Raw genomic sequence first — 17249 nt, forward strand, 5'->3', positions numbered from 1 at the left:
AAGGACTATCTATAGCTTTATAAGCTCACCAAAGCTTTACATTAATATCTACTGTCCAACTTTTAGGTACTCCAAGGAGTACAGGGCTATGATGGTGAACCTATGGCATGTGTGCCAGAGGTGGCACACAGAGCCCTCTCTGTGGGCACAAGAGCCATCATTAGCCGCTTTTCTGGATTCCAGTGTGCGCATGAGTGCTGGCCAGCTGATCTTCGCTCATGACAGAGTGGCAGAAACCTGAAGATGGTGACCAGTGCGCATGCGTATGCTGGCTACCCAGTCTTTGTGTTTCCAGTGCTCTGACACGTGCAAAGACCAACTGCCGCCCTGGAAACCCAAAGATCAGGTGGCCGGTGCGTGCATGTGCACCAGCCACCTGATCTTTGGGTTTTTGGCAGTCCAGCGTGTGCACATGTACGTTCCACTTTGGGCACTCGGTGCCGAAAAGGTTTGCTATCACTGGGATAAGGATAGGGATAGGCAAGGACTACAGACAGCTTTGTTATAATGACTCTTAGGTAGAGAATTACACTCTTCTCCACATGTAAGACCACATGTGGAATATTGCATCCAGTTTTGGTCTCCATGATATGAGGTCAAAAAATTGGGCACAACTTACTTAACAACTGTCTTTCTTAGCAACTGATATTTTGGGTTCATTATAAAGTTAGATGACCGTATAAATTTAATAAAATACCAACAAAACCCATAAATAGAATTTCAAATTTATAATACCACTGGTAACATAAAATGGTATTATATTTGTAAAATATTGAAAATTATATGCACAAATATAATTCTTGCTTTCTTGAAATATCAGTTCTATAAATTTAGCTATTGAAATAAAAAAGAGTGCAGAGAAAAGCAAGAAAGATGATTAGGGAACTGAAGTCTAAAACATATGAAACGGTTGCAGAAATTGGTTATATCTAGCTGAGTGAAAAAAAGGATTAGGGGTGGTTATATAATAGTAGTGTTCCAATATCTAAAAGGCTGACCCAAAGAGGACAGGGACAACCTGAAGACAGAACAAAAAGCCATAAATGGAAACTAATCAAAGAGAGAACCAACCTAGAACTAAGGAGAAATTTCCTGACAGAACAATTAATCAACGGAACAACTTGCCTTTAGAAGTTGTAGGTACTCCAACACTGGAGGGTTTTAAGAAGAGATTTGACAACCATTTGTATGAAATGGTATAGGGATTCCTGTGTGAACAGAAGGTTGGATTAGAAGACCTCCAAGGTCCCTTCCAACATTCTTATTTTGTTTAGAAAAGTGTATGATCCCTTTTTGCAGGCCTATAAAACAATTTACCATTAATTTAATTTAATATTTTAAAATTCTTAGTTGTGCTTTGTTTTCTAAATATGTTAACTCCCTTGAATGCTTACAGAAATGTACAGTATAAATCAAATAAATAAATAATACACTTCAGTGGTATCCACAGGCTCTCACTATTTTCTTCAGAATTAGAAAACCAGTTTTTCCCTTTACCACCTTCCCAGAGAATCCATGGATTTTATTTTCTTCTTCTGTTATTAATTATGGTTATAACAAAAAATAAAATAAAAAATCTTGAACACTTATTTTATTTTTTAAATTATCTAATCTACCTTGTGAGAATTTTATCACAGTTATCATATTATATATCTAATAAGCAAATCTGCGTATACAACAAGCAGATTGCAATATGTATGTCAAACACTGGCCAGAAAAAAGATAATTACCGTATTTTTTGTACTATAAGAGTATAAGATGCGCCTAGATTTTGAAGAGGAAAACAAGAAAAAAAATAAGTTTTGGCCTCCGTGCATCCGGTTTTAGCCCTTCCTGGCCCCCAGGACACTCTGCAGGTCGCCCAAACCCTCTGCGCATCCCATTTTCACCAAAAATGGGTCCATTTTTGTCCATCCGAACCTCCTACACATCCCATTTTGCACTCCCCAGTCCCCAGGAGAACTCTGCAGGCCTCCCAAACCCTCTGTGCAGCCCATTTTCACAAAAATGTGCCTGTTTTTGCAAAAAACACAGAAGGAGGATTGATTGGTGCTTAGGGTTTTTTTAAGTGTAAATGCACAGAATGTCAAAGCTGGGAACCTGGGAAAGCATTGGCTGCAAGGAAGGAGATGCATCCCATTGCTGAAATAAAAGCTGACTTGTGTTTTTGTATACCAAATCTAATGTATTTCTGTAAATTATTTATTTTATTTAAAAAATATTGTTTGTTGACTGGATTTTTTTCCACTGAAAAAGAGATATGCCTATTCATTTGTTACTTCAAACACAAACTATGCTATTACAAATATTAACTTTATTAACTTATCTATTCTTTAGAAAATACAGGCTAAACCTAATTATCTGCAGGGCAAGAAATTCTTTTTTTAAGTCAATGAAATCAACATAGTAACTAACGTTCCTTGGCTTTAGAAATAGTCGTAAGTACTTGAGGTTGCATAGCACCAACATAAAATATCTTCACAAATGTCTCCAAACAGTCAAGCTGAAAATCTAAGCCAAAGTTTCATTTAACAGCCTGTCAATTTTTTGATGTGAAGCTAATGAATGCAGTGGCAAACAAATCCATCAAACCTAACATCAAAACAACTGCACTTCATCCCACCAAAGGGGGGAAAATGAAATACAACCTGCAGGCCAGCACTTTGATCTAACATACCCACACAACAAAGGTCTCTTAAGCAGCTACTGCTACAGAATATGGATGAGTAATTATGGGCTTACATCTCACAAACAAGCTAATCATTTTTAGCTGCCATGATTTCAGAGTGTAACACTGGCTCCTTTTGGGAACTAGTCAGTTTAATAGCAGATCATAGGAGATAATCTCAGTGAGAATTTTGAGCTGTCCTAAAAGCTTATTATGTTCTTTAACACAAATGTTATATATTTCCTCTTGTGATATATTAAAGTAAGGCAAGAGGTAGTATATAAATTTGATATTTTAAATTTAATTTATAAATATAGGCAAAAATATATTCAAGACCTTCATCTGTGTTCATTATAGATTATATAAATACATTGAATTTTTATGCCACTTTTTTCTTTTAAACTTTATTGTAATGATTCAAATGATAAAAATGGAGGTGATGTACAACAATTTCTTCATTATTTCCTTTGAAAAACATTTGATTCACTTTGCTCACTGCTTGGGATTATTATCACCAAATTTTTGATTAATGCAGATTTATGATCGAAAAATCACCTTACATTAAAAAAAGAAATCAAATGCAATGAAACCTTAATATCATATTACAGAACTAGTAGGGTAACAGCATTATTCAATAATAACTGTAAAACCCTTAGCTGCTATATTATAGTTATTGCTTTATGATATTTTGAAAATAAAAAATAAAGTATATCTCAATGTAAAAAAAATATTCTTCTAATCTCCTCTAATGTCTTGCTATGATTTTTCATTATGGTGGAGATGGTGCTCCTAAGGGGAATTAGTGAAGAATACTGGGGTATACGGCAAGGATGTATATTCCCAACAGGATCACTCATAGCAATAAGATCATCCCAGCTCTCAACTAAAGCAAGTAAAGTATATTGGGCAGGAACAGTAGAAGGAGATGCTGGAAACAGATAATCATTTTAGTGGCAAAGGAATTATTTTATAATGCATGATTGAAGGTAATGATCAGCTATTCCTTTATTTTACCAAAAACTTCCATGGCTAGACAAGATCAAATGATTAACAATTATACTGCTAGATAATGGCTTCTCAAATCGAATGATATTCAACATGCTTTCTAAAAAAAAACGAACATGCATTACTATTACCATTGATATTAACTTGATAATTTAACAGACTACTCAATTAACTAGAGCCTTTATTAATGGAAATTTGGAGGGGAAAAAGGAGTTTGATTTTTTTCTTGGTATTTGGATTTTTTAAAAATATCTTGGAATAATAATCCCTAGAAAAATGTCTTTGTCCTCCATGTAAATATATTGAACTTTTACTTCAGATTAATATTAACAAAAATAGATGCTAAAAATCCAATAAGTTTACAATGTTGGATGAAAAAATATTACTTCAAAGACTGATATAGGTAATACATGTAATACTGCATCAATGCCTCCTTGCTTAGTGACTATTTAAAATTACAACTGTTGAAAAAACAGCTTTGGGGCTAATCCTCACATTTATGGCCATCGCAACATCTTATAATCACATGATTGTCAGTTGGGCGCTTCGCAACCACTGCACATTTACAATACTTGCAGTGTCTTGTGGTCATGTGATTGCCATTTGCAAATTTCACAGTCAGCTTCCAACAAGCAGAATTAGTAAAGAACTTGGAACTGAAATTTCAAGTCATGGTCATATGATGCCTCATCTAACACACACAGTTATTCATGAACAACAAAAGCAGAAGTGATATTGTAAGACTGGCTTAGTCATGTGATTTTTTTTCCCTTAGCGAAAACTTTGCACTTAGCAACACAGTTGCCAGTGCCAATAAGTAATGGTAAGTAAGGACTATAGATAGTCTTCCACCTCACTTCCTAGTTCTTAATTCTACTGCTTTTTCATTTTCTTTCCATCATTATTGCATAGCTCCTCCTGTCCCTACACTTGATCCATATCCCTATAGGTTTTTTCTTTACATTTTCTTTATACCCCTCCACATCTCTGTGTCATTAGGTAGACTAAGGCAGTCATAAAATGGATTCCACTTGATAAAAAGCATCCCCCAAAGAGACCTAAAACAAGATGGAGAGATGACATCAGCAAGTATTATGGACCCAATTGGAAAAGAAAGCTCAAGACCATATTGCTTTGAAACATGCAAAAAGAGGCCATCCTGCAGTGGATAGAAAATGGCTAGAATGATGATGATGATGATGATGATGATGATGATGATGATGATGATGATGATGATGATATCTCTGAGTACCGATGTCTATTATCCTGTGTAATGACACAGTATGCTCCAGGCACAGAACAATTTTTTATTACATTCAACTGAGGAAGAAGTGTTTAAGAAGGTCTGAGGGGTAATGAGACCATACCCCTGTCGTGGTCAGACCACTGCCTACTGAGGCTAGACTTCCGGAGGCCAAACCCCCACCGTAGGGAGGAGGAACCGACCAGGTGGTTCCGCCCTAGGCGACTTATGGACCCTGTAGGGTTCCAGACGGAGCTTGGGGTTATTCCTGATACTCTCGCCCACAGTTCGGCGGAGACTCTTGCTGCTGCCTGGCACTCGGCAGCATCAGAGTCTCTGGACCGGATTGCGCCACTACGGCCCCTCCGGGTCAGCGGCTCCCGGAGGCCTCCTTGGTTCACCGAGGAGCTCCGGGAGATAAAGCGCCGGAGGAGACGCCTAGAGCACTTGTGGAGATCCGATAGGTCCGAATCGAACCAGGCACTTTTGACAGCATGCACCAAGGAATACATTCGGGCATTAAGAACAGCTAAAAGAACACACATTGCCACCTTGGTAGCGTCTGCCGAGTCCCACCCAGCCGCCCTGTTTAGGATAACCCGCTCCCTCCTAAATAGGAGGGAGACGGGGGACCCCTTACAGGGTAAGGCTGAGGAGTATGTTCAGTTCTTGGTGGACAAAGTTGCTCGGTTTCGGTCGGACCTGGACTCCACTCCCGCAGATCCAGCCGAGACACAAGGGAATGACTTGGCAGACCATCTCTGGGTTGAGTTTCAGGATGTTGCCTCTGGGGATGTGGACAAGGCTATGCGAGCTGTGAGTGCCTCCACCTGTATACTGGACCCGTGTCCCTCCTGGCTGGTTGCCAACAGCAGTGAGGTGACACGAGGCTGGATCCAGGCGGTTGTTACCGCCTCACTTCGGGAGGGGCACTTCCCCACCGCGCTCAAGGCGGCGGTGGTGAGACCCCTCCTGAAGAAACCGTCCTTGGATCCAGCCGTCCTTAATAACTATCGCCCAGTCTCCAACCTCCCCTTCGTGGGGAAGGTTGTTGAGAAGGTGGTGGCCTTCCAGCTTCAGCGTACCTTGGAGGAAGCTAACTATCTTGACCCCTTCCAGTCCGGCTTCAGGCCCGGTTACAGCACAGAAACCGCTTTGGTCGCATTGACCGATGATCTCTGGAGAGCCAGAGATGGAGGCCACGCGTCCATCCTGGTTCTCCTTGACCTCTCAGCCCTTTCGATACCATCGACCATGGTATCCTTCTGCGACGACTGCGGGAGGTGGGGGTGGGCGGCACTGTTCTGCAGTGGTTCTCCTCCTACCTCTCGGACAGGTCGCAGTCGGTGTTGGTGGGGGGGCAGAGATCGTCCCCGAGGCCCCTAACTTATGGGGTGCCGCAGGGTTCGGTCTTATCCCCCCTACTATTTAACATATACATGAAACCGCTGGGCGAGATCATTCGGAGGCACGGGATAAAATACCATCAATACGCAGACGATACACAGTTGTATCTGTCCGCCCCGTGCCAACTCAATGAAGCGGTGGACGTGATGAACCGGGGTCTTGAGGCTGTTAAAGACTGGATGAGAGCTAACAAACTGGTACTCAACCCGGACAAGACCGAGTGGCTGTTGTGTTTTCCTCCCAACAATTTGGCCAACGTTCCATCGCTCAGGCTGGGGGGTCAAAATTTATACCCCTCAGACAGGGTCCGCAACTTCGGAGTCCTCCTGAATCCACAGCTGAGTTTTGACCATCACTTGTCAGCTGTGACCAGGGGGGCATTTGCCCAGGTTCGCCTGGTGCGCCAGTTGCGGCCCTACCTGAACCGGGAGGCCCTCACAACAGTCACTCGAGCCCTTGTGATCTCTAGGCTGGAATACTGCAATGTGCTCTACATGGGGTCGCCCTTGAAGAGCATCCGGCGACTTCAGCTAGTCCAGAATGCAGCCGCGCGAGTGATTGTGGGCGCACCACGGTTCGCCCACATAACACCGATCCTCCGTGAGCTGCGCTGGCTACCTGTTGATCTCCAGGTGCACTTCAAGGTCCTACTTACCATTCATAAAGCGCTCCATGGTAGTGGATCTGGCTATTTGAGAGACCGCCTTCTGCCAATTACCTCCCTTCGTCCCATCAGATCGCATAGAGTAGGCCTCCTCCGAATTCCATCCGCCAGTCAGTGCCGACTGGCGACTACGCGGAGGAGAGCCTTCTCAGTTGCAGCTCCGACGCTATGCAACAATCTCCCCGTGGAGATCCGCACCCTCACCACCGTCCAGGCCTTCCGCACAGCCCTCAAGATCTGGCTATCCCGTCAGGCCTGGGGATAAGACTTTACTCTCGCCCCTCCCGAATGTTGAGTGAATGTTGTGTTTTACCGCTAATTATTTTTACTCATATTTTCTTTTTGTGTTTTGTCCTGCACTTCCCTCCCCTATTATTGTAAGCCGCCCTGAGTCCCCTCAGGGAAAAGGGCGGCCTATAAATGTTTAATAAAAGTGGGGGGAAAAAAGTTTAATCAATGGATTGGTTAATGATATACTGTATAAACTAAGTTTCAAAATAAACAAGAATGAGCTTTTGTTAGCAGAGAGATTATTTGTCTGGTTTAATGGTGTGCAAACTGCTAAGGAAGATCCTGTACTACTTGTTTGGATCAAAGTATTTTTTGAAATTAAATTACTTCTAGGGAAACTTCAGATTTTTAAAAACAGGAAAGATAATCACAAAGTTTGCAAACATATATATTCAGCAGTTTAGAAGTCTGCATATAGCTCCAACTTCAGCATAAATATTGCATGCTAAGCACAAATTAAAGAAGGCCCTAGCACAATACATGAACTAATTGTCACTTTATCATCTATTTCACTAACGTTTACAAAATGCACTCAAGTAGAATAAGCCAAAATGTCCATAGAAAAATACATATCTAACCAACTAACATGAAGATAGACTTAAAAAATTTAGAAAGGTCTGAGAAAACATCCTATCTGCCTTTCTTTAAAATCTTAATATGAGACTTTCTCTATATTTTCATTAGATATATCGTGCAGAGGAGGGAGATGACATTAATGAAAGAGAACAAACTTTACAGTCTACATGTGTTGCAGGCCTATGCAGGCTGTAATTGGCAAACATGTGATATTAATGTAGAACAACTTACAGCTGTAGAGAATAGACAAAGCACGCTGCCTTTTTATTGTCTAGCTTTCAGCCCATCTTTCCCTGACCTAATTTCTCAGCACATGAGGAAACTTATGAGGTTCCAATTCTTTGCTGTTGGAGACAGCAATCGGTTCCTTTCATCTGTATTGTCTGCTCTAACTCCTCTTCTGTGGATCTGCATTGGGTCTTTACTTTGTTTATTAACTTAGGAATGCAGGTGGGAGCATACCCAGCATTACACTGTAGCTATACATTCTAGGAAAGTTTTGTAAGGTATTTTTTCAGTGAAGCTTATCTAGTGTTACTGACTTAACTGATCAATACAGAGTTCCACAGAACACAGTATGAAAGCTATTGAATTGGAAAAATAGAGAATCTCTACTCATTTGCTTACTGGACAAATGACTTCTCTTACCAGCCATCCTTCTATGTTTGTATTCATACAGTTTTGTAAAATACTTTAATCATAAATGTGTGCTTAGTGTTAGCTTTTTAGGCATTAGGCTGGATTCACAGTAAAGATAGGCAGGTTAGGAGGTCCTATGACCCTGGAATGACAAGGGCAAGTTGCTAAAATTGAGGAAGTGGTTGAAGGTCTAGACAGAATTGAAAGTTAATCTCTCTCAACTAATGAGGACAGGTAAGCTCACAATTCTTTAATATGGACCGCAAAGCCTTGGAGATTGCCAATTGCCTGGCTGATACTAGATTTTGCAGCAAATAAAGGGGCTGTTAGTATGTTGAATTTTGGTCCAAGTCCCATGTTGAACCAAATCCTTTAACTGTTAAAGTCAATATATTCCATCTTGTTGACAGCTCTCATCCTCTCCCAATGATTCATTTAATACTGCTAGGCAAAGACACTCAAGAAGTCTCATCAATATTCTTCTTGTAAAAATAAGAACCCTAAAAGCCACAACTTTCAGAGAGACTTTCTTTGGGAATCATGGGTTCCAGATTTTGTATGCATTCTGTAAGGCGTTTTGATTCAAAAATTGCTGCCCTATGATGCACCATTTTGTCCAGTTAAAAATCATAACAAGAGTTTTAGTAGTATATAGATACTGTTCCTACACATATATAACATATAATATTATCAAATCAGCACATTTGGCTGAATTTTTAAGAATTTTCCTAAATAAGTCATTAATTACATGGAAATGAGAAATTTTCACAGTTAGAAATCACATTCTATATATTTTCTGAGAAAAAAACCTCATTGAACTTATTTCTGAGGAAACTTAATAAAAATTCTACCTTAGCAAGATAACTATTACAGTTGAAATAACAAGTTGAAATATTTTCAAATTCTGAAAATAATTAAGATGAAATAAGTTGGAATTAATATAAATATAAATCCATAAAGACTGATATTGTTTTAAAGGTCACAATAACTTTAACTAGCCAATTCTAACAAAATGTGCACTGCCTTAATAGCCATACCTATTGTAGGAAATCTCTGAACTATCTGGTAATTATTACTTGTAATGATTAATAACATTATACAAAATATTTATTCAGCATAAATTACTTATGTTGAAATTATCACGTTAGAGATTTTTTTCTAAATTCATGAATCCTTTTTAAACCCAATATTTTGAATAACTTGGTTATTAGTAATATCATCTAACTTACCAATTTAGCTACTTTTCCATAATCAATCCATCTAATTGTTGCAAAGTTTGTTGATTCTGCACAGTTGAAACCATGATTATATCCTGCATGGTATCCATATGGGAAAGTGATCATAAATTCTCCAGCCTCCTGTGTGATCTAAAAAAAAACACAAGGACAATAAATGAGAATCTCTTGAATATGGCTGTAGATTCCTTGCTTTCCTAGATGTTACCTCCCAGTTGTCCTTTTCTAGTCTCAGTATTTCTATGTGGACTATACAACAGATAGTTCAAGTGGGACATTTCATATGAGGAACAGATACAGAATCTTTTAAACCATATTTGATTTCAGCTGGCTGTGTGAATTCCTTTAACATAATAATAATAGATAAATGATTTCCTTTTTTTCTTGTCATGTTGGTTCAAGTGTCCACTCTGGCCTACCCTCCTGTGTTTCCCACCTAAATACTAATGGAGTAAAATTCCATTTAACTTTTAAAGATCACCCAAGGTCAAATATGTGCCATCAACTCTTAAGACATCAAGATAAAATATCTTCTGCATATTAGAAAACAGGAATTAAAACATATAATTTTATATAGCCAGGTTGCTATCTCCAACAACTTCATAATCACCCAATGCTAAAATAGGTAACAAGATGTCAAGGATCCATTGTAAAAACAAAATCAACAGGCAAGCTTCAATAAACGTTCTACCCATTATTTTCATATGCCACCAAATCACAGTGCTTAAGGATAGTTAATTACCACTTCTCCTGGGTTGGCAAAACAGCTAAAGCATATTTAACTAAAAACAGAGAGTAGCAAATTTTGAATCTTGTATGGGAAAGATATTTAGACTATGGAGAAACTCATGACAAAGGTAGACTTCATTATGCTCCATGTCATATATACACTTTAGAAACACTACTTTTTCTCCTTTGGCTTAAAACAATCAATTTTTCTTGCTAGAATTTCAAAAATAATTTAATGACAATACAATGCTTGGAAATTAACATGCAGAAGAATGGAAAACAGGAGGGACTGAAAAAAAAGTTCTATGTATGAAAATGTGCACACATTATTCATAAGCATATATGTATCTGTGTATGAATCTTATCACAACCTCAAAACAGAAAATTTATACTTGGCAAAAAAAAAAAGAGAACGACAATGACAATGACTATCCCATCTTCCTGCTTAGAGAACCCTCAAACAAAACATAATAAAACATTTCTAATTCAAATAGCAAAAGCTAAGCTGAAAAGGAAATCATTGATTCCTTTTCTAAAAGCACAACTGCTAATACAGTGTACTCCATGACTTAGAAACAACAGCAGAGAGATTTCTTTCAAGCAAACTTTCGGAAAAAAACATGTTTAAGAAGGCATCTCCTGTTGATCTAACTATTCAGGTAAAAATATTTGAAAAGTGGTCCCTTGGATATTTAGATCTTAAGGGTTTTTTTAAATATAATTTTCAAGATAAAATGCAACACTTTATATTGTGCCTGTAAAACAACTGACTAATAGTGCCAATTTTCATTTGGGTCTGTTTTCTAAATTTTATAATGGTCAACAACCAACCTGCCACATTTTGCACTGGATACATTTTAAGACAGCCTTATACAGAACACATGTTATGGTACAATATATGAAAGGTAACTACTAATTCCAGCTCAGCAACACAGTTGATCTCTTGGTATATCTGTACAAATGTGTTCCTTGCTACTATGCCATTAGAAAGCTGAGGTGAAGAAGCATCTACAGACTACAAGTAGTCCTGCATTTGGACTACTTGTGGATGCAACAGTTTGTTTAGTGACCATTCAAAGTTACAACGGCATTGAAAAATGTGACATGACCATTTTTCACATTTACAACCTTTGCAGCATCCCCATGATCATGTGATCAAAATTCAGATGCTTGGCAACTGGTTCGTATTTATGACTGCTGTGTGCAAGGGTCACATGATCACCTTTTGTGACCTTCTGACAAGCAACGTCAATGGGGAAGCCAGGTTCACTTAACAACTGAGTTACTAACATTAACTGCAGTGATTCATTTAACAACTGTGGCAAGAAAAGTCATAAAATGGGGCAAAACTCAGAACAAATGTCTCATCTCACTTAACAAAAAGAAATTGTGGGCTCAACTGTGATTGTAAGTTAAGGACTGCCTGTATAGGTCTCCTTTTTCAGGGGGGATGTAATCTTAGCAAGAGCAAGCTGAACTTCAGTGGCTGAGAATATTTCCCTACTAACCAACATAATCTTTATCTTATCAGAATCATTCAATTTTATCAGCATCTTGCCAAATGACTACAGTCCTTAACACATTCTAATCATAAACATGAATTTATTTATTTATTTAGCGTATGGCACATGTTAGTCAGAACAGAACAGTGTTTAATCGTTTATCACCTCAGACTTCACTCTTATGTTTAATAATAAGTCCATTAAAATTAACTTAAGGGAGTCTGCCTTAAAGTTAAATGGCAGGAAGTAGAGCTCAGTAATATCATTATACTGATAGCACCTTAAAACCCACCATGAGATCAGAGAAAATGGGAACACTATTTTAATTTCCAAAATAGTTTAATCATCAAGATAATTAAATAGTATGACTTTATATCCTGTTGAAGAGCCTATTCAAGGGTGTCAAACTCACGGCGTCATAGCATCGTCACAGCAGCGTTATGTGACGCATTGGGACTTTTTTCCCCTTCACTTAACAAGGCATGGATGTGGCCATTGCATGACACATCCAGTCCGCAGGCTGGGAGTATGACAGCCCTGGCCTAACTGAAATGAGTCCAGATGAAATATCATCCAGGTATCTTCCAGTTAAAACTACAGTAATTAAGAATATACTGAAAAAAATAATTTGATTTAGAGCAATTCTATGGTGCTAAGTAGTGGAGAATGTTTCCTTCTCTTTCTGGATAGAGAATTGTTTATTACTGTGCTGAAGGTGTTGGGGTGTTTTTTTTGGGGGGGTGTTCATTATGCACCATTGCCTTCACCAGAAAGCTGGGGAAATGGAACAGAGCAATCTTCATAGATAAAGTTATTCAGATATATCTTGAATTGATTTTTAGTAATGGCAACTACTTGTCATATTATTTTGGATACTTTTGAATGTGTAAACCTTTGATGGACAGGCAAAGTGCTTGGCTTTTGCATCTTAATATAGCCCTGCAATTAAAAGTAATTAATGCTCCCTTACAGGAGATATGTATCACTCTCTGCCTACAGAAGTTAGTGATGAGGCCAATGTTAAAGAAAACTTCCCTTGACTTGAAAGAGCTTAAAAATCAGGTGGTGTTAAATGTGCCATTTCTGGCTGAGCTAATTGAGAAACTTTAGTATTTCCCTGAGATTTCCTCCATTCACAACTCCTAGCCCTTCTATTTTATCACCTTCAATTCCGTAGTAAAATAGACTTGAGTCTTCAAAAGGGAAGAGTGTTGCAAATAAGAGACAGCAAAATTCCAAGTTCATTGAGGGGAAAAATCCATCAGGTAGCTAGGGTAATACACTTTAATTAGATCACAAGTAACTAGAGAAAGATTGGTCTGGTGATAAATTACACTGATTATCTGCAGTCTCATGTTACTGGTTCTACACAAACAGAGCATCAAATCTAGAATATGCCTTATATGCTTGAGGCCCAATATTAATTGGACCGGTGTACTATTTCAAGGTGAGAAAACTATGATGGATCAATTTACAAATAATGTATTGACTAGTGGTAAGGCTGGCAGAGAGATGTGGATGCATGTATTCCCCCCAAAATATAGGGAAGCAAGATAGAGCTGGCTACATTACAGCAGTTTTGAGTTTGTTTAAAATAAAACCAGGAACAAACAGCACACACCTTCAGGGAAATACCCAGAGAACAGTTAGTCAATCTGAATCAAAGAGCAAAGGGAAAGCAAAGACATAAGAATGCTGATCCAAAGTTAGTGTGTTGTTTCCAAAAGAGACATTTTCACTGGTAGCTGTTTTAAAATGAGCCAGATGTAGATATGGTTCAATTACAAGCGTTAGTTCTTCTCTGCTTAGCTCTCTGAAGCTGCTAATGCGTTCGGAGTTGGGTGCTCTGCAGGGATGTGGCCCCTCATCACCTGACTCTTCTGACACCAGGTCCTGCTGATGTTTTTTTCTGAATTAGTGTCAGATTGCTTCAGATAGATGCTGAGTCTTGGCAATCTGATGAACCAGGCTCTTCACCCTCTGATGCAGAGGAGTCACACTAGCTCGTGACAAACAGGTCCATGATCTTATTTCATATAGGAGATTTCTATGATACATTCTAGGGTTTTTTATTTTTTACTTTACCAACATACCACATTAGGCTAGAAGCAGATGATTGACTTTCTCTATGAATTCCCTAATTACACTGAAACCTGAAAGGAAGTGTGTCAGTTAGCATTAGAGCTCCCCATTCCCTGTAGCAGATAGGTTGAAGTTTTCCCCCTTTTCCTGGGTGAACAAATTAACTTCTTCCACCCTTGGTAGCAATAATCTCACTGTTTATATCCTAATTATTTCTTGTTTTCTCATCTCCCAAGTTCAATCTACCACATCAAGCCCCAATAAAATCAGTCATATATTCCTTTTCCCAGTGGTGGGATTCAAATAATTTAACAACAGGTTCTCTGTCCTAATGATTTCTTACAACAACCGGTTCACCAAATTGCTCAGAAAGTTAACAACTGGTTCTGAATCACACCACTGCCTTTGCCCAATGAAATATGATTGTATGATCTTCATACAATCACCATAGTGGTGTCATCTTTTACTGGTAGCCATGTTAGTTTAGGGCTAGAATTTTGTAGGCCCTATGTGTACAATAATCCAAAGGAGGCCAGATAGAATTCTGATAGAAGCTGATAAGTCAATGTCTTTGTAATAGATCATCACCAGTTTAGCACCAGCTTAGCTTACCCCAAAACAAGTGATTGTAAAACTGTTTTAAATAAATTCTTGTTTCCTTACACCCCCATTAAATATAGCAATTGCACACTATATCTAAGCATAAGCAATATAGATGGGATTATGCACAACAGCCATATGTTCATGCTGAGATTGTGATTGGACTGTTTTATTTTTACGAATAAGAAGTGAGTGCACAGAAGTATAAACATTTTCTGTGCCAGTAATTCCCAAATTTATCTTGTCACTCACCCTCACTGGTGACAGTTTAGCAGGTGTGCTGTGGCAATAACCAGCAGTTCAGCTGTCACCTGGTAGGTGTAGGCTGGCTTATCAGTGTTCAGCATGTTTCCAGTTCTATCACTCTAAGCCACAAGAGATCATAGCCTGACTCCCCCTATTCACATTCTCACAGAGGTATATTAATTAGAACTCCAGTTTAGTATTGACTGCTCCCTAGTGGTACAAAGTTATATAACTATTCAAAATACTTAAATGAGAAACTAGGGAGAATGCTAGGGAGATTCAGGTATCTTAAATTAAATAAAATTAACATGAAATAAAATAACGTAAAATAAAATCATGTAAAATGACAAATTTTGCATACTTAATACCCTACAGCTTATGAAAAACAAATTTGGAAACATTAAAAGGAATCTCTTCGCCAGTATCCTTGACATTTCTATTATTTTTCCAACATTTCTTTTATTTCAGTTTGCAGAATACAAACAAAATATAAAAGAAAAACCAGTATATGACATATGGGGAGAGAAATGAATATGGTATGTTTTTATATATGTAATTCAATAAAGGCCATTGGATATGTATAAATAAATCTTTGGAGGAATCTCTATTGCTAGAAAAGGTAAAAAGAAATAGAAGAAGAGCATGACCAGCAGCAAGGTGGATGGACTCAGCTACAATCACAATCAGTACACCACTAGAAATCCTGAAAGACTAAGTTAGGGAGATTGTCATAGAGAAAATCTATGTGGTCACTAAGAGTTGACCCCAATTTGATGGCACATCATCAAACAGTACAGAAATACTGTTTCTGCTTAATGTTTTAACATATACTTACAATGAACAAGTATATAGTATCTAAATTTGTTCGGATGTAAATCTTTAATTATTGATTTCACATATCTAAATAGCACAGTGGTATCCTGCATAAAAAAGCTGAAGACATTCTGAATAGATGCTAAACAACTCGCTCTATGTTTTTTTTACAAAACATAACACCCGTTAGACCATTGTCCTCAATTCAGCATTTAATCCTTCTTTATAAACTTAAATGCATACTCAGGAGCAACAGACTTAGTGTGGATATATAATCTGTTTTACTGTAGATAAAAGAAGCCCTAATAACAACAGCCACTGCAGATTTGAACCATCAATCTTTCTGTTTATAGTGGGCTGCAGTTCTAAATCTTACATTTCTTTTTCCCACAAATACATGGTAACAAACCTCTTGCAGCTCATTTCTTGTTCCTACATATGGAAGAAACCCACACTGTGTTTTGATAACATTCTTGGCTGGTTTGGGATTCCGTTTCTGTGTTTTCTGGCATATAACTATTGTGAGAAAACTGCAGCTGTTCTACAATTAGACTTAGTCCTTTTTTAAATGTTTTCCTCTCCAAGACTACAAACTATAAGGCAGAGTATGAAACAGAAACAATTATGTTTTGCAATGGTTTATATTATATTATTTTCAAACCTAAGGAAAGATTTAAATTTTCTTATTTGTTTTCATTCCTTTACATAGAGATTCCTCTCTGTTTTTAGAGGCTGCTTGAGTTTGCATTCAGCGGGACACCAATCTTACTTCTATACTGTATAGTTATACATCTATATTGCATTTTCAAAAAAAAATAGATCAAATGTTTTAATATTTCATCTTTATCCCAGCATTCCTATAACAATTGTAAATACCTAAGAGTCCCTAAGAGAGCCAAGTATAATGTCTCTCAAACACCTAGGACTACAACTTCCACATCTCCAATTTAAAATGGTCATTCATATTGGAGAAGATTGGAATAATCTATTTTGTCTGCCATGCCATTGTTCAGTTACTTAAAACATTCCTATCCCACCTAAGAATGCAAAATGGCTTACAATACAATAAATATAAAACCAGAAAACAGCAGACAGAAATTACACTGTGCACTAGAAGCAATTTGATAAAAACAAAAATACATTTATACATTGATGGCACTTTTAAAAAGGAAGATCCACTGATTTCTCAAAATTTATGGAAAGGAAATGAGATGGGGGTTTTCTGGAAATTTAAATTTCATTTCAATTCCTAGTCACAATACTGGAAAATCATAATTACAGACAGCTTACAATATAGAAACATGATCCGACGATGCTACCCACAGAGCAACTATTTCATATGGAAGAATGTTATACTTCAAATATTCTATTTCTAAATTATTTGGAGCTTAAAAAAACACAAGCAATTTGAAGTATAGGCAGAAACAAACTGGAAGATATGAAACTGTTTCAACAAAATAGTTATGTATTTTCCATACACAATTCCTATTAAAACAAACTGTAGCATTCTGAACTAATTTTTGTTTTTAAACGTCTCCAAAGAGAGCTC

The 17249-nt window shown here is 37.8% G+C and overlaps 1 protein-coding gene across 5 annotated transcripts in view; it reads right to left on the minus strand.

The window, feature by feature from the left end:
• The window catches only part of KDM4C (lysine demethylase 4C), a 240010-nt gene that overhangs the window by 163171 nt on the left and 59590 nt on the right, over positions 1-17249 (minus strand). For all 5 annotated transcript variants that reach the window (XM_032213186.1, XM_032213188.1, XM_032213185.1 and 2 more), the window contains one exon: positions 9723-9860. In XM_032213186.1, coding sequence (XP_032069077.1) covers positions 9723-9860 — 138 coding nt within the window. The remainder of the gene's footprint in view (positions 1-9722; positions 9861-17249) is intronic.

This window comes from Thamnophis elegans, chromosome 3 (genome assembly GCF_009769535.1).
Source record: "Thamnophis elegans isolate rThaEle1 chromosome 3, rThaEle1.pri, whole genome shotgun sequence".
NCBI classification, from domain to species: domain Eukaryota; kingdom Metazoa; phylum Chordata; class Lepidosauria; order Squamata; family Colubridae; genus Thamnophis; species Thamnophis elegans.